Here is a 27701-nt window from a genome sequence, read left to right on the forward strand (position 1 = left end):
CTGTATTGTTGGTGCAACCTAGAGCTGTTACAGGTGTAAATAACACACTGAGCATAAACGGTGAAGAAACACTGCTGCTTGCATGTGTACAATATTTATTTTTGGTAACAGCAGCAGCAGAGTAACATAAGAGGCAAACCCTGTAAATTGCCAGATTTTCTCCAAATAAAGGCCCTATTATTGGACTACTGAACAGAGTGTTATTCCAGATTTAATCAAGTACAATATCTGGCTGTATAAATAAGACATTATTAGTCAGACATGTCCTTTTAAGTTTCAAAAGGTAAAATTGCAACCAAAGTGGGATAAGCACTTTCAGAAATTGTTAATGATTTATACACAGGGAAGCCACTAGCATAGTGGTTAGAACCATTGCCTTTGTGTTCAAAGGTTGCAAATTTGACTCCCACCTTGACGAAGGGTACTACAGCAGTAGGTGTAGTACTAAAAGTATGACTTACCCTAAACTGCTCCATAAAAATTATCCAGCTGTATAAACAAGTAACTAATTGCATGTAGCTTTATACATTGCTTTTGAGAGAACTGTCAGATAAACATATAAATTTTTCTACATTCCCCATTTTCACATGAAAGTTAAAAGTTATTACAATGTCTGTTTTGGATAAGATATTGAACAGAACTAAAACATAAGCAGATGTATCTGTACTTTTATGATCTTCAACACCTGTTTTGATATTTAAAAAAACACAATGCTAGTCAATTCTTCAAGCACAGCATGAACAGGGTCAAAACTTTGAAGAACTTAATCTTTATTGAACTTTTCCTTAACTCTGAATATCAGACAGTGTATAAAATTATTTTTGCTTTTAAGTGGAGAACACAGTGAACTTAAAATATATAAATTTTTACATTAACTTTGTTCAGGTAGAATTATTTTTTATGAATAGAAAAATATATATAGAAACCCAAGCAACAGGGCTTGCTTAAATGACTGGTCCACAAGGTTACTCTTTCGACAAAACACCTCCAATGATGACCTTTTGCCTGTCCCAAAAGACTTACAAGTCCAGACTAAGATTTGTTTTCAAGTCTTTCCAAACTTAATATGCAAGAAAGATGGTGTTCCAGGCTGTTGTGCCTTATGAAGGTCCTTCTATTTACAAATAGTGCTTTTCTTTTGTACCTCAGCTGCTGGAGGAAAGAGGAATTACATCAGTGCACTGTGGCTCACAGAAGGGTCCAAAGCGGCCATAGACATCACGTGCATGGACAGCAAAGTAGTACTTTGAGCCAGAAACAAACTGTGTAAGAGTGCAGGCCATGGGCAGAGCCAGGGCTTTCACCTCGCCAATCTTCTTCCACTGCGATCCAGGTGATGAGGCACTGGCTGAATGATCCTGATGGTAGGCATATAGGTGATAGCTGTCCACAGCCGCACAAGTATGGTCAAGCTCCGCTACACTCCATGACAGCACAATGCCGTTTTGGCTCTCCACACGTGCCAACTTGAGCTGGGGCTGCTGTGGGGGGGATGAGTGTGCTGCCTCAGGGGGCAAACGAGCAGGAGGTGTGGGAGGTGGTGGTAAGGGAGGGATGAGGGACTGCTGTGTGCTAGATGTAGGAGCATTAGGGGTCCTTTTCAACTGAGACTCCTGCAAAGAGAAAAGGTGGTCATCCAGCATATATAGCAAAACAGAGAAACAATAGTGTAGAACAATTAGGCCACGAAGGTGTACTTCTGGCTTATCACCTGCTGGGGGCGATGGTGTACAGTGACCTGCGGTCCATTTGACAGAGGTTGACTCTGAGGTGATCTCACTGTAATACGGGAAAAAATGCTTAGTTTCTCAAAACACACCGCAGACTCAATCTCTGCCATTAAGCCTTTTTCCACATTATAATGAACTAAAGCGCTCCCTGGACCCCGAGGGGTGACCTTTCTTGTTAACTGAGCCACTGCCTGTATTTCTGCTGACTGGAATAGAGTTGACCGGTTGTGACGTAGAATCTAAATTAAAACACAGATCTGTGTTCCAGCTTATCTTTCAAACTGTGTTCTTCTATGAAATTTAACATAATGTAGCATATGTTTCAAAGTGGACAATCATGATCATCCAGTAACAAGGCAAATAGAATGAGACATGGCAAGACTCCCACATCTCCTGCTTTCCTTTGTATTGTCAGCATCAGTTTGACTCTGAGAACTTACCTGCTGGCTGAGATTGGGCACTGCAGCTGCTGATCAAAGGGGGAGGACCAGAAGTCCGCTGGGTAGCTGCTGTTGCTTCAGCTGATGATAATGATGAAGATGATGCTGCCACAGAAGGGTTGGAATGGACTACCCTCTTTACTCCAGTAACTGAAAAATTGAGGGCAGCTGCTACCAAAATACAAAATAACCAGGTGATCTGCCAATAAGACAGAGCAGGGTGGATGGTAGAAATAGGAAAGGAATGGAGAGGGAGCTCCTCCTCACCTTGGACATCATCGTCATCCTCAGTCAGGTCTATAACTGGGCCAGAACTGTGTGTGCGTGAAGCCTGCCACAGAAAGATGATCTTACTGAAGGGAATTATAAAATATGGTGAAGGCTGCTTCATGGGAGACAAGGGACTGCATTTAAAGGGGACAATCTTAACATTCTGACTAACCAGACTCATGTAGTGCATGACATGGGACATCCCACAACTGATCTTAGTTAAATGAGAATTTTCCACATATCATTTTATAAACTATGTATACTAAATATTAAACTCATTAACTCGCCTCATGCTTTCTCCAAAGTTACATACAATGTTTTTAATACTAAGCTGCTTAAAACTATTTACCCATTTATATAACTGGGTCATTTTTACTGAAGCAGTTCAGGATAAAAACTTTGCTTAAGGGTGCTACAGTAGAAGCAGTCATTTGAACCCAAATCTTTTTTGTTGGAAGGAGATGAGCACACATTTCACTCTATTGTGAAGTTTATATCCTGTGCATTAAGAAGTCACTTTTAAGTGTTGGGAGACATCATGCTACCTTGTATTAAATTTGCATATTTAAATGGATCTGCACTGTATTAGGGAACAAACATGAGTTTCTTCTGTGATTATGTGCACATTCTAGATTCTGGTTTACCTGTGCAGGCATCCTTGCAGTGGTTGACTCTGTGGCACGGTTTGTAGCTTGGTTGTCTAAAAATAAATTTATAAAAAGAGAACAAAAAAGAGAGAGAAATTGTAATAAATGATACACATAACATGAGTGTAGACTGGATGTAAGAATCAGACACCAGCAACCCACATGCACAACTTGCACACCAGTTTGTGTGCTTTGCAGAAATGTACAAAATCATACGAAGAGAAAACAGAAAAGGCCTAAATGAAACTGTACCATCAATAATTACTTGTTGTCATTATTACCTGTTTTTGAGGCCATCACAGCTGCTGACACTGGCCCTGATAGTACTAGTCCAGATGAATGGCTCCCTGTTGCTGCAGGTACTGAGGAGGTCAGAGTTGGTAATGATGAAGAGGAGGTCACACCGACTACAGAAATACATGGTGTCGGTGTGCGGGCAGTGGAGACAGACACGCCAGGGCTAGGCACGCTGATTATTCCACTGCCCCCTGAGGGCATGCCCCCCCGAGCCAATGTGATCTGGGGCAGCGAGGGAGCAGGAGGCGCAGGTGGCGCAGGTACAATGGATGCAGAGGAGGTGGCAGTGGCCCCAAGTGATTTTTGCAAGATGATCGCAGTAGAGGGAGCAGTGGTCTTAGCCTTGCTGAGTGCAGTAGTCCCAGCGAGTGAGGAAAACGGGATTAGCTCAACCCCAGGGGTATGTCCAACCTGAGGGTTCGACACAGCAAGGGGAAGCTGTATGAGCAGGGGCTGCAGGGAGATGGGTGTAGAGGCTGACATGGGGGCACTAGGTGTAAGCCCAGCACTAGCAGAGGAAGCCTTCAGCATTAAGGTTCCTGACTGTGAGGAAGGCATGGCTGTATTTGTAAGAGAAGAGGGTGGAGCAACACTGGAAGGTGATCCAGGGGCTGGGACTGGAGCTGAGGGAGTCGTAAGAACTGGTGCAGGCTTGCGCTGATTTGGGATTCCTGAAACAGATTAAAGAATTAGCCAGCTGTCACAAAGGCAGAGTTTTAAGAAGGTATATGCATATGTCAGCTAGTTTCTAGGACTGATGCAGACATTCAGAGTGAAACACACAAACCCAAAGCAAGACAGGAGCTCACCTGTACAGCTAACTGGGCTGAGAGTTGAACTCTGACAATGTGGTTCAGCTTGGTGAGTCTCCAGCATTCCTTTCATTGTGCTACAGACAAGACACCTTAAATTTTGTATGATTTTTGTGAAACAACAGAGGGCAGCATTGCCTTCTTTTACCAACCCTCAGTTTGACTAGGCTTCATAAGATGTTTCTGCAGCCAAAATCACTGGCAATTATAAATTCTGTGAATCTTTTCACTACAGTACCCAGTTAAATCAGAAAAAAATGCTGCAAAAGAAGTTAAGGCACACTCCCTCAAACATGAACTGTACAATGGGAACTAGCTAAGCAGATCAACAGTACAGGATACTTACACAAGTCCTTTGTTTTTCCAATTGTCTAAATTAGTGTCTATAATAAACTCCCTGTCACATCAATACAAATTTTCTTCAAATAATAATTTACCGGCATGTCAGAGCAGTGTTAGAGGTAGGTTTGGCCGCAGAGGCAGTAGCAGATGAAATGGGGGACACCTGAAAAACATGCATGACTTCAACCATTTCATGACTAACCAAAACTACAGACATAATGCTAAATAAAATATTTGCCTTACAGATTCATTAGAATTCTTAAGAAGGTAAATGACAGGTTGGGCTTTTATTTATTCTGGTCCCACTCACCTCCTTTGATTTCCCAGCATTCTCCTTGGCCTGGTTGGCAGCTACAAACTTTTTGGTTAGTCTTGCTATCTTTGCCTGAATGAGGATGAAAAGCATACACACACATGAACATGGAGTAGCCACTTCAGCACGTTGTTCCTTTGTGGGGTGATCATGAAATAGGGTGAACTATGGCAACAAAGAAGGGCATACTACCTGGAGCATGTTGAGAGTTTGCTGGTGTTTGGTGGCACAGTCAATTTTGTCCACTCGTTCTCGCAGCTCCTGCAGACTCTTGTCAAAGACAGTGAGCTGCAAAACTTGCAATTGTTCTGCAACAAGGTGCTGCACCACCTGTGCATTTGTAGAAAGGAAATGAGAGCAAACAGGATAAACATTTCATTCTCTACCAATGAATTTATCTGGTTAGAGAAAATAAAGCCAAAACAGGCAAACAAATCCAAGAACAAGGCAAAGTTTAAAAACAACAGAACTGTATACTGATTCCTCGTGCAACAGGCTGTCAAGTAATAAATTTTCAAAGACACAAACTTTCCAGTATATTCATTTATTTTTAATTGCACTTCATTCACACATCTATTTTCAATAATTTACTGTTTGATCACAGAGCACATGACCTGTGTTAACAAATGTTGTTCGGTGCCGTCGATTCGATGTCGACTCATGGTGATTCTATGGATAGTTGTCCTTAAAAGCAGTTGGTTGGTGGAAGACCGGACAAGACTTGAAAGTGGGGCATCTGTGGCTGTGGTGATTGTGTCGATCCACCACAAAGCAGGCCTTCCTCTTCTACGTTAAACTTACAATTTTGCCCACTATGATCTCCTTTTCCAATGACTGTCCTCTCCGCATGTGTGTGAAGTAAGAGAGTCAAAGCCACGTCGTCTGAGCTTCCAATGACATCTTTGGTTTGATCTGCTGCAATACCAACGCAATTGTTTTCCGGGCCGTCCAGGGTAAACGCAGGATTCTTCGCAAGCTTCAAAGGCATTAATTTTCTTCCTGTCCATCTTCTAGACAGTCCAACTCTCACATTCGTATGACATGACGTTAGAAGACCATGGCTTGAACTAGTCCGACTTTTGTGTACAGAGTCACATCCCTGCACTTGAGAATTTTGTCCAAGCTCTTCATGGCAGTTTTGCCCAGAGCAATTTGTCGTCAGATTTCTTGGCTGCTCGTCACTTCTTTATTAATTATTGATCTGAGTAGATGGAAGACTGATCTATCTCTAGGTCTTCTCCATCAAATGTGAAGTTTTCCAGTTTGCCAGTTGTAAACAGCTTCATCGTCTTCACGTTGAGATGAAAGCCCATTTTCAAGCTGTTCTTTGATTTTGGTGAGTAGATGTGTCAAATCATCCTTGCTTTCAACTAATATGGTTGTATAATCAGCATAGTGAAAACTGTTGAGTCTTCTGCTAATTTTCACACCCCATTTCTCTTCATATAGCCCTGCTTCCCTGATGATCTTTTCCACATATAAATCAAACAGATACAGAAGAGTTTGCAGCCTTATCTTACACCCCGACCAATTTTGAACCATTCTTTTTCCCCTTGTCGCGTTTAAACTGTTGCTTCTTGGTTGTTGTAAAGGTTGTGCATGAAAATGACCAGGGGTTCTGGTATACCCATGCTTCATAGTGAGGTCCAGAGTTTTTGATGATTCACACAATTAAACGCCTTGCTGTAGTCAATGAAGCACATGTAGATATCCTTTTGATATTCTTTAGCCTTTTCAAAAATCCATCTCACATTTGCGATGATATCACTTGTCCCTCACCCTTTCCTGAATCCTGCTTGCTCTACAGGCAGTTCTTGTCCCAAGTAGGGTTACAGTCTCCACTGAAGGATCTTGAGTAATATTTTGCTGGCATGCAGGATCAAGGCAATTGTGCGATTATTCCCCACAGTTGGTTGGATCATCTTTCTTTAACATCAGTATGAACACAGATCTTTTCAAATCTGTTGGCCAATGCGCTGTACTCTCGATTTCTTGACAGAGCTTTGTTAGTATTGAAACAGCTGCATCTGACTCCTCCAGTAATTTCAGAATCAGAATTTGATGGGAATACCATCAATGCCAGGTGCTTTCTTTTTTGATAAGGCTTTTAATGCTGCTTCTACTTCTCTCATCACTTGTGGTTCTTCTTCATAAGGCAGAGATGGAAATGCCTTTTTCTCCACTTCATCTTCTTGGTACAGCAACACAGTGTATTCCTTCCATCTGTTCTTGATTTCCTCTGCATCGTTGAGCATCTTTCAGCATTCCAGTTAGGATTCAAGTTCTTCAATTCGCGTAGTTTCGTGAAACCTGATCAGGTCCTGCCCCTGATATTTTCAGATTCTGTTTCCCTGCACATGTCGTCATAGTACTTTTCTTTGTCCTTTCTGACAGCATGCTGAAATTCCCGGTTGAGATCAATAACTTCTCCTCCTGGTCCTTTCGCTTTAGCCTTCCTAAGTTTCTGAGCAATATTCAAGGTTTCTTCAGTTATCCATTTTGGTCTCCTTTCTTTTCATGGTCGTGCAAAGGTTCTTTCCGTTTCTTCAACCATGACTTTCTTTATGTCGTCTCATAGTTCTTATGGTGCTCTGGCATCTGTGTCCATTTAAATAACTGTTACTATCCATAGAGTTTTCGTGGCAGGATACGGAAAGAGACTGCCAGAACTTCCTTCCGCACAGCTAATGTTGGTGCCATTGTCACTGAAATGTGATCCTTTGCCATCAACACTGACCCATACTGTTGCTGCCCAGTGAGGTTCACTGCTCTTTGACTGCTAAGCATTGGTCTTCCTGACAAGGTGGAACCCGAAGGAGTGTGACTTCAGTCAGTATTGCCCTTTTGGTTACAGCAGTGTCCAAACCCACCCACCACGACAAGGTGACAGTTATTGATTGGGGTTCAACAAATAGGGGTCAGCAAAGTGCAATCAAACACAAGAGCAGCACAGGACCATCTTCCATTCAATTCACACACACGCACGCACGCACGCACGCACACTTTCAGAACCGCCTGTCCCATATGGGTTCGCGGGGAACCGGAGCCTACCCAGCAACACAGGGCGTAAGGCCAGAGGGGGAGGGGGGACACCCAGGACGGGACGCCAGTCCGCCACAAGGCACCCCAAGCGGGACTCGAACCCCAGACCCACCAGAGAGCAGGACCCAGTCCAACCCACTGTGCCACCGCACCCCCCACTCCATTCAACTCATTTTCATGGTATGCGCACTTCATCTGTAGTGTTTGTTGTTTGCAATAAATAATAAAATGACATTCTATATGTTTATGGGATGAACCGGTCAGCAGCCAGCAGTGAGCAGGAATTTGAAGATCATATACTTCTGTCATTTTCAAAATTTTCATTTTAAAGTCTAACTGCAACATACTTCAAAGTTAACAATTACTAATGCTAAGTCATACAGAGTAAATTATAGTTATATCTAATGGTTTTATAAAACCTAAACTGCAAATACATCAAAGTATGCCTGTATTAAGCTTCTTGACTGTGACTGAATGGCAAACATTATGAACACATCGAGTTCAACAGACTTCTGGTTCCAATTGTGTTTGTAAGATGAGAAGCCAGTTTAAATCCATTTAGCAAGTCCAGAAAGTTTTTAGGCTTACACGTCAGCGGTGCCTTGCAAAAGTATTCAACCCCCATTGAAAATTATCACCATTTTCTGAATTTAAGAAGATACCTTCACATATTCTTCCAATAAGTATTTTTACTCTAAACCTAAGTCTTCTGTTTATTCTCAAAACCAAAGTAAATAATTTGTCAAAACATTTGAAAGAAAGAAAGACTGCAAAAATGCTGCTTGCATTAGTATTCAATCCCCACACATTAATATTTATTAGAGCCTCCTTTTGTTGCATTAACAGCCATCTTTTGGGTTGGGTCTAAACGAGCTTTGCATACTGATCGAGGGTGATTTTGTTTCATTCTTGCAGGCAAATTTTCTGCAGACCATTCAGGTTGGATGGTGATTGTGGGCTGCAATTTTCAAAAAATATCATTGATCCTCAATGGGGTTGAAATCAAGACTTTGACTAGGTCATTGCAGGACGTTCACTTTTTTGTTTTTGAGTCACTCCAGTATTGCCTTGGCAATGTGATTGGGATCATTGTCTTTCTGGAAGGTAGACCTTTTCCCAAGCCTCAGTTTCTGAGCTAATTGGAACAGGTTCTCTTCCAGTATTTCGCTGTGTTTAGGTCCATCCATTCTTCCAAAGTTATCAAGATTCCCAGATCCTGCAGATAAAAAGCAACCCCACACCACTATGCTGCCACCACCATATTTCACTGTAGGGATGGTGATCGAGGCATGGGCAGTGTTAGGTTTGCGCCATACATAGTGCTTTGAATAATGGCCAAAAAGATCTATCTTAGTTTCATCTGACCACAACAACTTTTCCCACATTCCATCTGAATCGCTCATGCATTGTTGCTAACTCCAGACATTCCTTTTTATAGATATTCCTCAGTAATGGCTTCTTTCTTGCCACACTCCTGAATAATCCAGTGTTATGGAGAGCTCTTGATCTTGCAGACTCATATACCCCAGTTTCAGCAACTGACTTCTGTAGTTCCTTCAGTGATAGCTGGTGTCTTTGTTGCTTCCCTTACCAGTTCATATGTTGGCTGGTTGCTGAGTTTTGATGGACAACCTTCTTTACACAGGGACTGGGTGGTGTGACACACCTTCCACTTCCTGATGATGGATCCGATACTGCTCACTGGGACATTCAAGCACTTTGAGATTTTTTTTTTTTTTTTTTTACCCTTTTCCTGGTTTATACCGTTGGATCATTTTATCTCTTACTTCTGTGGTATGTTCTTTAGTCTTCATTTTTCCAGTGGGCTCAACAGCCTGGCTAAAGACCCCTAAACAGAGTGATTTTTATTTCCAGAAAGGTGACCTTTAATTGCTGACTGGCAGAAACGAGTTATTCAATTATGTCCAAATAAGATGCAAATGTATCTTTTTCAGAACAAGTAATCACTTTAGGGTTTTGGAGCATAGAGATGTTAATACTTATGCAACCAGCACATTTCAGTTTTTACACTGTTATTTTTAATATCTTAAGACAAATAATTTAATAAATTAAACCTTCCTCATTCTCTTTATTGTTCCCAGCCTTCACTTGGCTTTTGCAAGAGACTTTTGCAAGTGTGAGTAAAAATTGTGAATTGTGAGAACATTTGTATGTATCTTTTGAAATAGTGAAAATGGCATCAACTTTCAAGGTGCTTGAATACTTTTTCAAGGCACTGTATTATTTACTGAAGAAATTCACTGATTCAAGCACTTTGACTCAAGAGGTATCCAGAGCTCCTACTTATTGGACAATGCACTCTAACTTAGCTCTTTCAACACTTGCTCCCCCTTTTAGTCACAGCATACAAGCTTACCTTCTCCAGCCGCTGCCGGATGCCAGTATCCCCAGTAATCCTCAGCTCCAGCTGGGCCTCCAGCTCCCCTTTCTCTACCTTAGGCCTCTTCCTGCATCCCTCCTCTTCAGAACGTCCTTCACTTAACATGGCACGCTTCTTTGTCAGGATCCCACTGTCACAGTCTTCCTTTCTGCCTGATGGGTTACATGACAATTACAACTACCTAGTCATTTCAAATATACTTTGTCACTGTTAACTAGTCCTTATACATATGAAGTGGCCTGCTGACTGACATGCTTCACCTTGACAGTTCACAGAGTAAAGACTACACTAGTGCGAGTTACCTGAATTTGCAGAAGATGACAGTTCGGTGGGAGAAGAAACAGAAACTGCCTGGTCCTTTCGTTCCATTTCCTTACGATCTGCATTCATCATTTCTCCATCCATCTCTTTCTCTTCATCCCTATCCCCCTGACTTTCATCCTCATCACTCAAGACTAAAAACCCTTCTTTCACCTCTTGATCAGACTCAAGGGCATGGGATGGAGAAAGTGATGGAGAAGAGGAAGTTGTGTTGGAAGGGACAATTGGAAACTCAGGGAGAGAGCTTGTATCCGTTTTCCCCAGCGTGAGTGCGGCATCGTCTACGATACTTTTTAGCGGCTCTCTATCCATATCATAGATCTCCTCAAAAACTGTTTTCTTGACCCCCTTGTCTGTTGTCTCAGAGATCTCAAGGGAGACATTTTTGGAGTCATCTTGGTCCTTACTGGTTAATATTGACCTGGGGTCAGGTTTGGAGTGAATATCCTAAAAACAAGACAATATGGTATTGTGACAAATATTCATTAAAAAAAATAAATTTAACATGACACACACACACACATTTTCTGAACCGCTTGTCCCATTCGGGGTCGCGGGGAGCCAGAGCCTAACCAGCAACACAGGACGTAAGGCTGGAGGGGGAGGGGACACACCCAGGACAGAACGCCAGCCTGTCGCAAGGCACCCCAAGCAGGACTCAAACCCCAGACCCACCAGAGAGCAGGACCCAGTCCAACCCACTGCGCCACCACGCCCTCCTAATTTAACATGACAGAATATTAAATTTATAGCCTAAAACCTTTCACCACAATTTAAAATTACTCCAACATCCATTGTCTCAATCCTCTGCAATCTCATTCCTAAAACATCTTTCCATTTCTTCTACCCTACTCACTGACCTCTTTCTCTGACACAGCAGCATTTGTATTCCCCTCTGCCCAGCCTTCTTTCTTCTCTCTCTCCATCATGTCACTGTCCAGGACTGCAGATTTTCCTTCACCCTCAGGGTCCCTTTTCTTATCACCATCTTTCATGAAAGGGTCCAAAGAAGGGGACATAGGAGGAGGAGATGATGCCTTAGCAACTGGAGATGGAGAGAGAGACAGCGAGAGTGTTGTCGGAGTAGAATGCTCAGTGGAGACAGTGGAAGCTGCACATGTTGCGTTTTGGCCATTACTAGCAACACCTTCCTCGTTCTCCTTATTGTTCCCAGTTTCCAATTGTCCCTCTTTGGGTGGCTTTTTGTTTATCAGCAGGGGTGTAGGAGCAATAGAGGAATATGAAAAAGAAGAGGGCAGAATGTTGTGGAGAGATTCTAGTTGTTGTCGATCACTTAGTTTCATCGTTTTTCTGGCCCTGAAAATTTTCTTTTGGGGTTCTTCTGGAACTGCCACATCCATGTTTCACCTGAAAAAGGGTAAGAGAATATATTTCTCTTGTCTGTAGAAAAACAGAACCCTGAATCTACATCTGTAGTATTGAAGAACTAGCACCAGGCACTTGTTTCAATATATTTATCTTTTGTTTTTTTTCCTAAATGTATATAATCCACAACATGACATTAACGGTTGCCTGACTGTCCAGAGGAATTCATTCAAATTTTCATAGTCGGAGAAACAGAAACATGAAACCTGATACCTGTCTAGTAAACTGTTGGACAATAAATTAGGGCAAAATAGGAAAAATTCTATGCAAAAATGCCTCGTCTGCCCATATATCCTGCTATTATGGGCAATTTCTTTTAGAGATAGTGTTAGTACTGCATGAACAATTTTAGTATTTCATTTAAACTTCTCAGTTAAATGTATTTTCTCAATTAAAATTGTATTTCAAGCAAAAATGTAAATGGAAAATTGTAAAGAATAAATGTTTATGTTTGGTTCTGGCCCATTAACAGATATTTTGAATTTGGAGGTTTACTTTTTTTGTCTTTCCATTATTTTCTGTATGTGCCAAATCTGGACAAATGCACAACCTTTAAAATTTGAAATATTCATGCACTGTGAACAACCAAATACAGAAAAAATTAGTCCACTTAAGTTTACACGATTACAATGATTACTAGACTGATTACAATGTTTTATTACAACCATGTTCAAACTCGAATATAAAAAAAAAAAAAAAATTTACAATAGCTCAGGCAAAGGCCCAGACAATATCATCCTTTTTTTAATTTAATCACTGACTACAACTTTTCCAACATTCCAGCTGAATCACTCTCGTGCATTGTTGCGAACTCAAGATTTACTCCAGACGTCACTGACTCCTCCATTTAGCTCCTGCCAAAATATCTGTATTTTGTCCACTCTGTTCTGAGCAATATGATAATTAAAAATACTACAGGTAATTTCAGCAGCTGTTTTTACCTAGAATGACCCATGTTATTTCAACCACAGAGATATTGCAGTAATTACACTGTCCAGCTGACCCAAAAACTCTAACCAAAAGAGAGAAAATTGGGTGATTCCATGAATATATTGCAATGATCCACATTACTGAAGAGCTCCCCTTTCGAGCGAAAACAACTGTTTATTCAAAATAGTTGTGAATGACTTCTGTATTTGATCAACTTGAGTCTTCCGCCTTCAGCCAATGTTTTTTCTGGAAGTCCACCTTCAGGATCAGCAGGATGTGGCTCTCTTTTCTTATGACTGGAGTGTATGTGTCATCCACATGCCTTTGAAAAGGTAAGGCCTTTAACTGCACATTCTGGAGAGGTTTAAGGGGTGAATGTCACATGGAGAAGTCAGCACATAGGCATTCTGTGCATCTACGCTCCAGTGGAAGTCAGGTCCCACACTGCCAGTAGATGAGCTGGTCCCTTACTGCATAGCAGATAAACATTTAATAATAGGAGAGCAATATCTTTGAGGGCAAATGCGACACTAGTATTAAACATTTCAAAAGTTTTACATGCAGTTTTAGCATCACTGAAGGTTTTCGAAAAAGCAACCCCAACAAGCCAGGCCTTAGCTGGTGCAACAACCGCAGTGCCTATAGTTGTTTAGATTACATTTCAGCTTAGTCCGCCATTACTTTCAAAAAGGTTCCCTTGTCTGCCCAGTGGCCTACAGACCATATCATGGTTGAGGCAACAATCTCCACTGAGGCCCCGACCCATGGCCCAGGCAACTGGAAGCTGAACACCAAAGTCCTCCTGGAAAAGGAGTATACAGGCCTTTTTTATGGGAATCTTTCACTGTGGCAGAAATCCGTGGATTTTTTTTACCCCTCAGTGGCTGATTGGTGGGAAGGGGTCAAGGCAAAAGCCAAGACCCTCACTATCAACTGTTGTATCAAACATGCCATTTTTGAAACGTCATGATATCAGCTCGCAAGAGCAGGAACTTCAGAGGATGTACTCCTGCCACAATAATGGAGGAAACTTTCATTATGATAGAACCACGGAGATAAAGACTTCTTTGAGGCAACTGTATGAGCGGCAGGGCAAAGCTTTTCTGGTTGGCACCAGACGTAAGGACATAGAGGAAAAGAAAGTGTACTTCCTACTTATTAAAACGTTGAGGGGCTTGAAACGTAAGAGAGGTTTTACTTCTCTGCGGAACCAACAGGGCAAGTCCTTCACTGATGCTGCTCAGATGTTGGAGGTTGCATTTTGTTTTCATAGAAACCTTTTTAAAGTTAGGGAAACAGAGCTGCTAACAAAAAGGAGCTTTTTAGAGAAACTAGCATCAGGGTTTCCCCAAGAATACTTTGGCAGCTTAGAGAGCCCAATCACTTTGTCCAAGCTGTCGAAAATGCTTGGTAGGATGAAAAGTTCTAGGCCTCAGCGGTTTTCCTGCAGAGTTTTATTTCACATTTTTGGATGTCTTGGGGCTAGTTTTTTGCTGGTTGCAGAAGCAAACTTACTGAAAGCATGAGGATGGGGTCTTCTCCTTGTTATACTAAAAAAGCAACAAAATCAATCCTGCCAACTGGAGGACCCTCAAGATGCTTTGCACAAATGCAAAGATAATTGGGCTGATAGCACTACATAGAGTTCATTGGAAGTCGCTTTGGGGAAAAGCATTTGCTAAGTAAATAAATGTAAATGTAATTTCAAAATTGCTCACCAATCGCCCCAAGAAGGTAATGGCCAACCTGGTCCATTGTGACCAACCTTGCACTTGGTTTGAGAAGCAATCATTTGGGCAGAGGACCAAATGGTCCCCCTCACACTGGTCAGTCTGGACTAGGAGGAAGTCCAGAATGGCACAAGCTAAATTGGTACCAGAAGCAGAATGGGGCAGGACCATGAGAAGCTGGATTCAGGACTGGTGGAACCCCGAAGACAGAAAAACAAGGATCGGCATGAAGGAAAAAGCCAGCAGGGCAATAAAACAGTGACCAGAGTAAGAGGAGCCCATGGCAAGTTTTGAGGTAGAGGAGCTGTTGTGAAGCACAGGTGTCCAGGGAACACAGGGAAGAGCATGCTTTCTTGAAGATGGCAGAGAAGAGCTGTGAGGTACCACTCACCAAGGGTAAGTAAGTCAAGTGATTCTCCCTGGCCCCAGGAGAAAAATGGCAGTGGAAGGCAGCAAACAGCCACCAAGACTTTGGCCAACGTGCTAGAAGGTGTAGAACAGTCTACCCTGTCTTTGCAGAGGCAGGGCTTCCTAGCCGAGTTGAGCAAACCCTCAAATAGGAGATCACCTACATTTGAAGACATCACCACTGTGGGGAAGAAAACCCCCAGCTTGCCTGAAGCTCCTTAAAGCTGTCTTAAAATGGGGTGAGCATCACGGCAGGCCTGGTATGCAGTGAGGTGGTGGGGATGGGAGTGGCAACAGGATCAGAACACTTGGGTCCCTCGACGAAAGGGTGACCAAGCGGCGGGAGGTGCAGCAGAGCACCCAGACCAACAGGAGGGGAATTTGTCACCGCTGATGACACAGGTACAATTTGGAGGGTCTGCGGCGAATAGTCCCTGCATTATTGCAAGAGCCGGCCAGCCGCGGGAAGCACAAGGTGGCCGGTGAGAACCACATCTGCGCCACCAAGACTGGTAGTGTATTCGTTAAAGAACTGTACCGGGAATGAGGCCGGGTGGACAAAAAATGAGGATGGCTGCCTCGGCCCCCGGACGCACCACCATAGTGGGCTATTTCGACTTTCCCTGCCCCAGCCCCCAGTGTTGAGTGTCTTGGACCTGCACTTTCAACAGAAGACATGTTTGAGGATAGCACTGGACAGTTGTCCTCGGGCAGGTGGGCAGCAAAGATGCTGTTCTTTTTGACGGGGGGCAATGTAACGACCCACCTTGCTGCAGAGCGTCCCTTTCACGGGGGAACAGATGTTTACTGTGAATAGTTGTGAATAACAGGAATTATGGGAAATATAAAATTATTGTTTAACCACCAGTGGGGGGTTGTAAAGGATTATAAGGGGGTGAGTGCCTGTTGGGGAATGTGTAGGGCTGGCTTTAGGTATAGGTCCTTGAAGAAAAAGGGGTCCTTGGACTGAGATCATTATTTCCATCGATAATCGCCGATACCGCTTACTGTGCTGGTGTTCCAATAAACGTCCATGCATCCTTCTTTGCCCCATCCAAAGAGTGGTTCAAACTATAATATGCAAATATCAACCACACTTGCATATTATTTGGTAACAGGGGTATTTCCAAAAGAAAACCACAATTTTCAAGTCCTTAACAAGAGCAACGTGATTTGAATAGAGCATAAAAGAGAAAGGGATTGGTTCTTAGGAAACCGGACAACAGGACAATAAATTCTTGTTTTTATACCATATTCCCAGTGTATCACATTTATGCTTTAGGTCAGAACAATTTGTTTCCAGAACCATTTCAGTTTTAAATTTTGTTCTGTCTACTTCCATTCCCTAGATAAAAACCTAGATTAGAAGGTGACAGCTAAAAATCTTTACAGTCAGAAAATAAACCATCTCCTGCTTGGTCTCAAAATATGTTCATAAAAGAATAACACCACACAGTTTTACTGCCTATAAAAGAGTGAGCAAACAGTGAAGTAAGACTGAAGACAGGATGAGGTAACAGAAATGGAATGTGTACAGTACCAAGAATCTTTTCAGCTACTGAAATTGCAGTGGTGCACCTTTAAAGTTTAACTTTGGTACAAAAAAACTGACAGAAAAAGCACCTTTAGACAGATTGCCAACGCAGAGATGAAATTGCAAAAATACATAAAATACACAGAATGTGACTGCAGTAACTGTTAGAGACACAAATATCCAACAAAAAGGTTTCTCTACAAAACCTCAGAAGGCACAGACAGACATAGTTCAGTTAATACACACACGGCACATTCAACCCTCCCCCACACAGACTGTCGGACAGAAACAGTTGGAGCTACCGAGTGGAAAATTACAGCAAAGCATGGGCTGTACCATTGTGGAAGCCATCCAAGCAGAGGGGGTAACTCAATCACAATCAACTGACAAAATAAAGAAATGCCAAGCAAACAACAGACACTCAGAAAAAGAATGACAATAGCTACAAAACTGAACTCTAACAGATTAAAGCATAGCTGAAATGAGAGAATATGGTTTTGTAAAAAGAGGTTATACTGTCATACTTCCATCTTCAGGGAGTGGGTGTCAGTGAGCCTATTTTCAGAGCTTGCAACAAACTGATTCAAAGGTTGCCAAACTGTGGGTGATTTATAGCAGCATTTGTATATAAGCACTTTTTGAATTTAGTCATACATTGCAAGTCTGTTTGTGAAGTTAGCATTGTTATCCCTGGATACACATTAATATAACTACAAGGACAACTGCCAAAAGTTACTTTTTCAATACCCTTTTTGGTTGCTATAGTTATTGCATGACATATAGCATGATATAGAATTTGGGGAAAAAACTGAGAAATTATTCCCACCCTTATACCATTGTCCACATATAGTAATATTCAGACCATTTGTTCAAGCTGTTTTCCAATCTAACCTGGTTTCATCCAGTTGAGGCTACTAATATTTACTGAATAAAACCAATATGGCATTCTTACATTATTTCCCTCCTTTGAGGGCATAAACTGACCTTTATGTTCTAGAACAGTAACCTTGACTGTCTAGAGTGATCAAGGCTGTACACAACACAGCATCGCTACACTAAAGGCACATTAAGAAGAAATGGGAAGCAGAATCACAAATGGATAAAATGAGCATATATAGGCACTGTGCAATGTCTCAAGAACCATCAGATCCCCTACTCATTTTTATTTTAACCCCAAAAAAAGGAAAAATATGAATTAATGACTGAAAAAGGTGACAACAAATAACAAAACTGCACTTGTTGAATTAAATGCTTGATATGGGTTTAGGGATACTGTATAAGTTTGCTCTTATTTTAATTGTTTATTTTGTGCTAACTGTTTTTGGATCAATTTGTATGAACCGAGGTACCTCTGGTAGACCTGCTTAAGCCTTGTATGTACAGAGAGCTGCAGCAGCATTGCATGGTACGGTACTGCTGCACTGCCACTGTCTGCATAAAGAGATGTCTGATCATCTGTCACTCTTCACTTAATCTTTCATCTCATATAATGCAAAGCTGCTACAGTTCACTTATACATTGACAATTGTGGCAATGACATAAACATATTACAATACTGCATGGAAAATCGAATATGTCAAAAAAAGAAGTTCGATTATCCAACCAACAACAATTTGGACCAAATCTGTGTAGGTATACGTTGTATAAATGCCTTCATAAAATGCTTATTGAGGTGAAATCAAAGTTGGAAACAAAAGAGTAATTAATTTAATATTGACCTGGAATAAAATATCTGGAAAGAAACCAAAAATGTATATTTAAAACTATAAAATACATGATTACCCAAATTACAGAAAAAGTTTTATAAAACAGGCCTAAAGCATAGAATCTAGGCCATCTGCTGACTGACATGGTTGCTAATTTTTTGTACAGACTGAGGAAAAGTGAGGAAATGGTATGGAGGTTAAAAAAAAAAAAGAAAATTAAAAACAAAACTGTATCCACTCTTCATGTAGGTGTGAGCACAGAGACCTCCGACATTCGAAGGTTTTCAAAGTTTAACGTAAGTAGTCAGAAAGTCAGTCTACACACCAACATAGGTAAGATGCTGATTCTTATTCAATACCACTCTCTTTCTGATGTCTCCAAAACACACAGCTAATGTACATTTATAAGTGCATGTTTATAGCTAACAGCCATTTCTGCAGCACCAAGCATTCTATATCCTCATCAACAGCAATTCGAGTAACTTACAGGGAAGAAGGCCCACACGCCCCTCCCCCCACACTCACAGTCAGACAGAAACAGTCAGGGCAACGGAGTGGAAAATTACAGCTGAGCACGGGCTGTACCACTGACGGTGTACTGTAGGGGTGGACTACAGAGCTTAACTCACTAAGATGAAAAGGAGGGGGCCAAGCTAACAAGACATCTATGGCTTCATTTGACTTACATTTAAACCAAATACAGAGAAAATGTCATATGTGTCAAACTATAATTCAAAGTTCAAACACAAACATATCAAGCAGTTAAGCCACTTGGACACAGGACTATCAAGGTTTCATTTTGCCCCTTTATTGTTTCTCCATAACATAACAAGTGATAGTCTATGATGTGTCTTACTAATAAAAATATAGCTTAGAATTCTTCTTTTATTGTTTTCTGAAGACATCAAAAGCCTTTTCACTTCCTACAACACTTGTAACCACCAGTTCTCTTTTTTGGGCTTCGGACCAATAAAAATCTAGGCAGCACAAACTGGTTTAATCCAGCTAAGACCTGTTTAACCACCACTTTTTCTCTGATTCAGAAGACGACGGGTTATGTAATTTCCCCCTTCACCACACTTCGGCAACAGAAGTGACCTTTACAATGTTCTAGAATTTCAGCAATGACCTACATTTTCATGTGAGATCAAGAACTGACATACTAAATCAAAGCCAAGTTGTCCAGAATCAAACACGAAGAAAGGAAACTGGTAGTTGTCAAGGATTTCAATAGTGTTGTTTGTAATTATCCAATTCATATGTAATGCTACTTTACTCAGGCATCAATACTGAGTAAATAGTCACATTTGGCCTACTTATTCAACTAAAATTTTTCAGACATAAAACCACATTAAATATTAGTGTTTTAGTGACACTTCAACAGTCCATTTAACAGATTAAAAAGGTACTTCTGTCCAAGCTAACATGACAGTAAAGAGGAATTTAGCTCATGCAAGTGCAACTCTAATGCGATAACTGCTAAGTTACTGCTAGGTCCAACAGCCATTTCAGTTATTTTCTTAAAATAGGTCAGACAGTCCCACCCTTCGTATTTCTTTCAACCTTTGTTAGATGTGTGGAATTCAATCTTGTCAGGTACTTCATAGACTCCACTGCCAAAGTATATTGATGTACAACATTTAAAAAATACCAAAAAAAAGTATCTAGGGTTTGAAATCAAGCAAAGGTTTGATCCCCGTTAAGTCTTTGTGGAGTTTGCATGCTCTGCCTGTGTTCACATTCAGTTGGTGACTCTAACCATAGTGTGTGACTGTGTGTGAGGTTACCCTGCAATGGACTGGCATCCTGTCCAGTGTTCCCTGCCTACCCAAATGCCCTGTTCTGTGGATAAGTACCAGAACGCTGCCATTCTGTATTTAACAAGCAGTTTTTGACAGTCAGTGACTGTGTGAGTGAATATATTATGTACCATTGAAAGTTATGTTAAAACAAGTAGGAAAGTTGTCAAAAGTATTAAACTTTGTTTTGACGTCAGTTATAACAGGATGTGCAGTCATAGCAGATGCAACTTCGTATGTATGACTGAAGACTTTTCAAGTAATATACCGGAGAAAATAATGGTCTTTAATTTTGAGAAACAAAATGTTACAGAAGCTTAAGTTTAAAACTTGTTCTTCACTTCTGCTTCCACTATTGACAGTGAGCTAGCGAGTCAATAGGCTTGGTGAACCTTAGAATTTCAGAATTCTGTGTTAGCTACCCAAATAAGTAATTTGTCAATAAATTCAAGTATCCTCATTATTGAAAGATTATACATTTGCTTGAATTTTCTTAGAGAATTAGACCACGAGATTGGACTTGGTTAACCGCTTCCCACTGGGCTCCCCCAAAAAACCTATAGGTGTATCTTTAATGCAGAGTAGTAACAATTGACAATCCAAGGAAATATGGGTGTTAGGACAAGTGTGTTTAAACAACATGCCCACAATAACATTGGAAAGTACTCTTCCCAAGAGTTTAATTGAAGACAGGCATGGAGGCACAGCAAGTAGCGCTGCTACCTCAGCACTAGCTCTGGCATCCTGGGTTGGGTTTGATCCCTACTCAGTCTGTGTGGAGTCTGCATGTTCTCCATGTGTCTGTGTGGGTGTCCTTCTCCAGTTCAAAAGCATGGTGTTCAGGTGGACTGGTGACATCACCCATAGTGTTGGTGCATAACAAAGTGTGTTTCACTGGTGTGTGGATGACTGACTCATTGTATGTAGTGCATCTAGTATTGAAATTCACCTGGGTAAGTAAGTGCGGACTAATACTACTACATGAGTAGTATCCAAGCACTTTGGACAGAAGCATCTGCTAAATGAATAAAGGTAAACAAAGTTGTTTCTAATCATTGAATGGGGGTTAAAAAAGAAGGAAATTGGCCACACTTGTGAGACATGAAGTTTACTGTAATATTCCCTTCATGTTTCTAATTTATTTAAAATGAAAAGTTTTTACCGCTCCCCCATCATGTCCATCATGCTTTTACCAATCCCAGAGTCATAAGGCTTGCTACAAGATCCTATCCACTATAGCGTACATGAGGCAATACTGGTTACTCTACTTGAGTAGACAATGAATGAATCCAGAAACATGGTTTAAATTGCTGGCACTGCATATCCCATGTACAGAAAAGGGCAACCCATTTTACCACGTACCATCATATTGTACCACCTTTCTCTATACAAAAGTGTCCTCACACTTTGGCCATTGCTTGGGTCAAACCCATTCCATTTCATATATATACACACTATGAGCAATAGACTGGCAGAAAACTGTCGACTGGGGTACACGAACACCAAGTGGCAGTGATAACATAAGATCCAGCACATTAAGAAACCACCAGGCATACCTTCAACTGGAACAGTGCAAAGACTCACATCAAGTCCAGCTAAAGACAAGACCAGAGAGCTCCAGGAAGCCCAGTTCTTCGGACCAACCAACCAACCAGAATGTGGATATCAACGCAGTTTATCAACCAATGAAAGCTAAGGAATGCATGCAACATGGTCCCCACCAGAGCTGACAGGAAGAAAACCCCATGACTTGGATGGCAGAAGGTGAAGGTCAGAGGTAAATCAAGCAGCTAATCACAACCACTCACCTATCAGGATCACCTAAAAACTCAACACTTTGTTGACACTACCAAAGCCTTCTGTGTTTTAACCAAGCTGAAGACGGCACCTTGCCTGATGGCGAAACGTGTGCAAACAAACCACTCAGCACTGCGTGTGCCTAATCAACCTAGCCCACCAGGGCTACCTACCTTCTCTTTTAACACGGTCAGTCTCCCAATCCCAACATAAATCAAGATTTCACTCTATTAATGTGATATATACCCTTCACCAAATTAACGGGCACTGAAGTCAGAATAAAGCTTAAGTTACGTGTTGGGCCATCTCTTAAGATAAATTTAAGTGGTATGTAGCCCATTGTATTGATGTGTCACAACTCCTTAGCTCTGCTCAGATGTATGATTCCAGCTCAGAGAGTATGAAAACTGCCTGTTCACCCTATGTTGCATGAGTTTCCACCAAGTGCTCTGGTTTTTTCCCCACAATCAAGACATGTTCAAGACACCTGGTGACATTAAATCACCCTTTCTATGTGTATGAGTGAGTGAATGAGAGTGTGTAATTGCTCTGTTATGGACTGGTATTCCACTGTATCATGTATACCGGTTTATATGGTAGTATGTGACGGACTGAGTGTACTGAAGTGTAATCATGTGTCTGCATCTAGATCTCTCCTTTTGTTGGTGTAATGCACTCGTGTTCTTCTTGGGAGGGTCTGGGGTCCGAGTCCTGCTTGAGGTGCCTTGCAGCGGACTGGCATCCCGTCCGGGATTTGCCCCCTCCTCCTTCAGCCTTGGGTCCTGTGTTACTGGGTTAGGCTCCGGTTTGCCGCATCCCCACTCAGGACAAGCGGTTGTAGACATTGTGTGCATGTGTTCTCCTTGGAGAGGTATGTCGCTTTGGAGAAAAGTGTTTGCTAAGTTAATAATCGTGAATGTGCCCTGACTCATGTCTATTGTTCCTGGTTAGACTCCAGACCACCAAAGCCCTGCATTGTACAAACAGTTCTTGATAATGTGTGAATGACCACTTGGTTACAAGAAATACAACATGAGTAAATATTGTAACTTAGATGTGTTCCTTTGTAACACAGAAGAAAAAGAAAGTGAGCAAAATCAGAGCCCCTACATGAGTATCCTTCTGGTATGTCAGTTCTTAAGCTACCATGCAAAATTATGTCAGGGAGATTATGCTGTTTCTTCTTTTCGCAATTTGATGAAACATTCAGTAGCACATTTTAACTAATTTTTTTTGATGTTTACAGATTATCATTGTTTTCTTGTAGATGATACTTTAAAACTTTACAGCCATTTACGAGCCTTGAGAGGTACTTCCGGTAAGAATGGTTAGGCTCTACGATGACAAAAGGAAGTAAGAAATTAGATTTGTTTAAATTAGCATGCAATAACTTAATGGATTTTGGGGGAAATGTGTGTAATTTTTGGATCTTAGGATGGTATCACAACTTTTGCCTTTAACAAATAATGACAATTTAAGCCTTAATTTATAAGGGAAAGGTATACATTAAAAAATTAATGTTTAATTAACATAAAAATTTAAGTTTTTAGTTGCTGTACCAGTTTATTAGTACAAAACAAGGACTTAAGTGGCAGTTTTTGCAGGAAGAATGGGGAATGGAGGGAAAAGAAATCATGGACATGTGTTTCTTCCTAATTTCTCTGAGGAAATTTGTTTTTCAGTGAGCTAGAAATGCCAAGCAAAATATATTATTCATTTACTCATTGCAGATGCAGTTAACTGAAAAAAAAAAGAAAAGAAATTTAAACACTAATTTTTTTACAAAGTATTTCTATTTAAAACACATAAAATAGACTGATGTGTTCATGGTCCATATGGAGAAATTCCTGATGTTACTTTAATAACAATACCAACAGAACAGACTAGCTGTATAAAGTATGAAACTGTCATGAAGCTTGAACCCTTACTTTTATAAAAGCAGTTAAAAATCAGCAGTCTGCACAATTCAATTACTTGTCAAAATTGAAATGAACTACCACAATTTACAAAGACAAACGTAAAAAAAAAAAAAAAAAAATCAGCAAACAACATTAGTGTTCTGTAAAATGTAATCTCATGTAAAAGAAACAACCTTACCTTTTTAACTTCCAAAAATTCAAAGTTTGAATAATCCAGGTTTTGTTGCTTGAAAAATGTTAAAGGATTGTTTAGCTAAATCTGCATCTTTAGTGGTTTGTGCATTCAATTAGCAAAGCAGTCATCTGGGCTGTCAGTTTCCCACTTAGTTACTCGAACAGTTAATCGGTCTGTTACTCAGGTCAGTTGACTGCAACCTAAGAGTGACACATGCAGTACCTCACAGTCAGTTGTACATAGAGAGAAGAGCAAGACTAGGCCATTCCTGGTCTGCGAGTGTGTGCTCCTGTTTCAGTCACAGTCACATGCACACTAGCTCGCGCTCACTCTCTCTCTCTCTGTGTCTCACACACAAAGCAAGAATGCAGAAAGGGGTGGGGCTAGGGGCGGAGCAAAAGCAGCAGGGGGGGATAAGGAAAAAACAGTATAGAATTTTTTTTTTTTAAAAAAAACCACATTTAACTATTTTAATTAATATTAAGGTGGCAGGCTCTCAAATAATGTTCAAGTTCAGTAATTAAATTATTACTAAAAATATTTACTGGAGACTATGGTCTAATTTCAGCACCCTACCACTGTGTCTGTGAGCACGGTCTGTGAGTCAGAGTAGGATGTGTGTGTAAATTTCTCTGTGGGTCTCTATTTGTCTGTATTCGTAAATTATAATCCATTCAGAATTATAAAAACATAATCTCAGGTCTCATAAAATGGTACATTCCAGTCTCATTCTTTCAACCATTTCAGCAATGTATTACGAACATGTAAGAACTAAGATATACTTTTGTTTCATTCTGACTCTGTATCAATCTTCTGATTCTGCACAACCTCAGATAATTCAAATATTCATCTAAAGTTCAAAATTAAGGTTTTCTTAACTTTTTTGTCAGGATTTTACAATATTTATTGACATAATACTCATCAACAAGGGAAAACAAAGCAAAGAAATGGAAAATGGACACAGAGATGGAATGGGGAAGGGGGATGGGGTAGAGATACCGGTAGTGAGAGCAGTAGTGAACACCAGAGTGGGAGGAGGAGTGGATAGGGATACAAAAGAAAGGGGGTGGGGATGAGAGGGAGAGGGGGAGGGGTACAAAAACAGCTAGTGTGGGAGGAGTTAAAATAGAGACACAGGATATGCCAGACAGCTTCTCACCAGAGACCCAAGGGTGATAGGATCATTACTATTCACCAATGCTGCATATTTAAAAAAAATATCAGTCCTCACTCTTTTCAGCACAACAGCCCCTTAGCTCAAATTATTATGCTCATATTTTAATTGTTACACTACCCATCTATAGATATTTGATGTTCTGATTAAAGACCTTTGTAAATGCTGTTTGTCTCTTTAGACTGTATCCTGATTATTTTATCCACAATTTCAGTACCTGCAGTCAACTATGTAACACCAGAACACCTTCTAGTGTATGTTTTGCTTATTTCCTATGCATTTACTTTTAATCTAGTTTTACTGTTAATTGGTGACATAATTATTAAACAAAGAGCAAAACTGACATATGTGCATTATTAAATTACTGTGTCAGACAAAATGATTAATGCAAAAAGGGGGACAGTTTTTTGCAAATATATATACTGTATGTGTAATTTTGCTGATATATAAGAAATGAAGTGTTAAACCTTTGAACAAACCAAATATTTAAAGAACCTAATTATTATTCAAACTCCACCCCATTTCCCTTCCCCCATCTCTGGTCAGCCATTTTGTGTTCCTCTGTGTGTCTGCTGGTTTTACACAGCACAGAAAATGTCTGCCAATTTGGCTGCAAACCCAGAGCTCACCCATAGAGGTCCTCCAAAACAGACAAAGTTAAATGTGTTTCAGTACTAAAAATTTTCCTTACATTTGTAAGTAAAGGGCCCCGTTAAGATGATGTTTTCAAGGATGTTGAGTCTTTTCTCAAATGCCACACATCTCTGAAGCAAGGACAAGCAGTACTCTATGATGCATTTTAATATATGAAGAAATATGATCTTTATTATTGTTTATAGTTTTTGCTCTGTTCCTTCTATCAAGCTACCACAGCAAAAATGCCAAAGCTAAACAAAATACTGTAACTACAATTTGGGAACAGTTAAACCAAATAAACAAAATTCAAAAGACTGTGCCCAGTTGCATTTTTTCCAGTCTCACAAAGAAACTCAGCCCATTCTATTGCTCACCATTGCTCAAGGAGTGACAAAGAGTGAGATGTGAGGTTGGGGGGTGGAGATCAGGCAGTGTGAGACAGTGTGGGAAATGGAGCAGGAAGGGGGAGGGGTTGACAAGCTACGAGGGTGAGTAAACAGAGCTAGCTGTGGAAGAGATGGGGGAGGGTTTGAGATTAGATAAAGTGGGTTGGGCAATACAAGCACCGCACAAACCATATCAATCCAAATGACTTAACATAGGTATTTGTCAAAATTCTCTAACACACCATTTGCCCTGAAACAGTCTAAAATTCACATTAAATTTTTAATCAAAGAACCTAAAAATGACAATATTGTAACTGAAAAGGTGAATCAAGCAGTGAGAAAACAGTAGTCTCTCACATGCACCAAATGTCCCGCACATCTGTTGTCAGTGGAAAGCAATTTTTTTCTTTTGTCTCACACGGCACTAATGTAGATGCACTTTAGATATCTGCTACTTCCTGTGCAGTTACACCACTGACCTATAGATGTCCTCAAATTTTCAGAGCACAAAAATATTTTGAGATACTAATGACTTAATCATTTGTGGGGTGTAATTAATAACAGAAATGTAGGCAAAAAAAAGCACATTCTAGAATATCATGTTAAAAGGCAATTTGCATTACTGACTGCTTGCCTTTCTGCTTTCATGTTAAACAGAAATTTAACAGAAAGTATTCGCAGGTCTCTATTGCAACAGTAAACATTAATTTCCTATGATGTAGGCTACCTGACACAGGAGTACTGAAGCTTGGGTGGGCTCCATATCTGCAGAAAAGCTTGAAGAAAGACTCTCTGGAGACACTGCCTCAGGAAGGGCTGTTAAAAAGGCATGGACACATCATGAACTCCAGCTTGCAGTGTTAACATCAGTCATTATGTCACAGCTTCTAGTTAGGTGCTCCGAGCAAGAGACACTCGGTAGGCTCTCAGGGATGGGCAGGGGGATGAGTACATTTGCTTACTGAAGGACTTTGTTGATTCATGCAAAGACCCAAAAGCAGCTCAACATTGATTACAAAAGAGATGGTGGAAGACTTCAGGAGGTCCAAGTGTCCACTGTGGTCACAGAGCATTGATTGAGTGAAAGTTTTATCAGTGGGGACATAAAAGTACCCTGGGAGTCCATTTGGACAACAAGCTGGAGGGGACATGCAACACTGAGGCCCTGTACAAGAATGGACAAGGTTGTCTTTACTTTCTGCAGACTATGTAGGTTATGTAGGTAGAGATGTTTTACCAATCTGTTGTAACTGGTATCATGTTCTATGCAACTGTATGCTAGGAAAACCCCATTTCCATACAGGATGCCAGGAGACTGAATAATGATGAATTCCAAGGACTTAGCCTGGACTTTCACGAAGCAGGTGGTCTCCAATTTACAATGGGGTTACGTTCCATGAAACCCATCATAAATCAAAAATATCATAAGTCACAAATGCATTTAATACATGTAATACACACCTCTGCGTGAAAGACCGGGAGATGCAGATTGCTGCTGCTGCCCAG

The 27701-nt window shown here is 40.8% G+C and overlaps 1 protein-coding gene across 6 annotated transcripts; it reads right to left on the bottom strand.

The window, feature by feature from the left end:
- Positions 1 to 869: 869 nt before the first annotated feature.
- Positions 870 to 27701, bottom strand: LOC108926021 (activating transcription factor 7-interacting protein 1-like). Of its 6 annotated transcripts, none has more exons than XM_018738437.1 (15): positions 27657 to 27701; positions 26923 to 27011; positions 11476 to 11983; positions 10597 to 11062; positions 10271 to 10446; positions 5044 to 5181; positions 4849 to 4923; positions 4634 to 4701; positions 4194 to 4273; positions 3369 to 4055; positions 3085 to 3140; positions 2438 to 2501; positions 2171 to 2341; positions 1712 to 1779; positions 870 to 1613 (listed from the first exon to the last, which is right to left on the bottom strand). In XM_018738437.1, exons 3-15 carry the CDS (start codon positions 11974 to 11976, stop codon positions 1146 to 1148), a joined length of 3018 nt encoding a protein of 1005 aa, XP_018593953.1. In that variant the 5' UTR covers positions 11977 to 11983; positions 26923 to 27011; positions 27657 to 27701; the 3' UTR covers positions 870 to 1145. The 6 variants fall into 6 exon arrangements, with proteins under 6 accessions (XP_018593953.1, XP_018593958.1, XP_018593956.1 ...); XM_018738442.1 differs by having other exon boundaries at positions 11476 to 11660; positions 27657 to 27700; XM_018738440.1 differs by lacking the exons at positions 26923 to 27011; positions 27657 to 27701 and adding an exon at positions 24003 to 24341 and having other exon boundaries at positions 11476 to 11660.

The sequence above is a fragment of the Scleropages formosus genome, chromosome 3 (genome assembly GCF_900964775.1).
Source record: "Scleropages formosus chromosome 3, fSclFor1.1, whole genome shotgun sequence".
NCBI classification, from domain to species: domain Eukaryota; kingdom Metazoa; phylum Chordata; class Actinopteri; order Osteoglossiformes; family Osteoglossidae; genus Scleropages; species Scleropages formosus.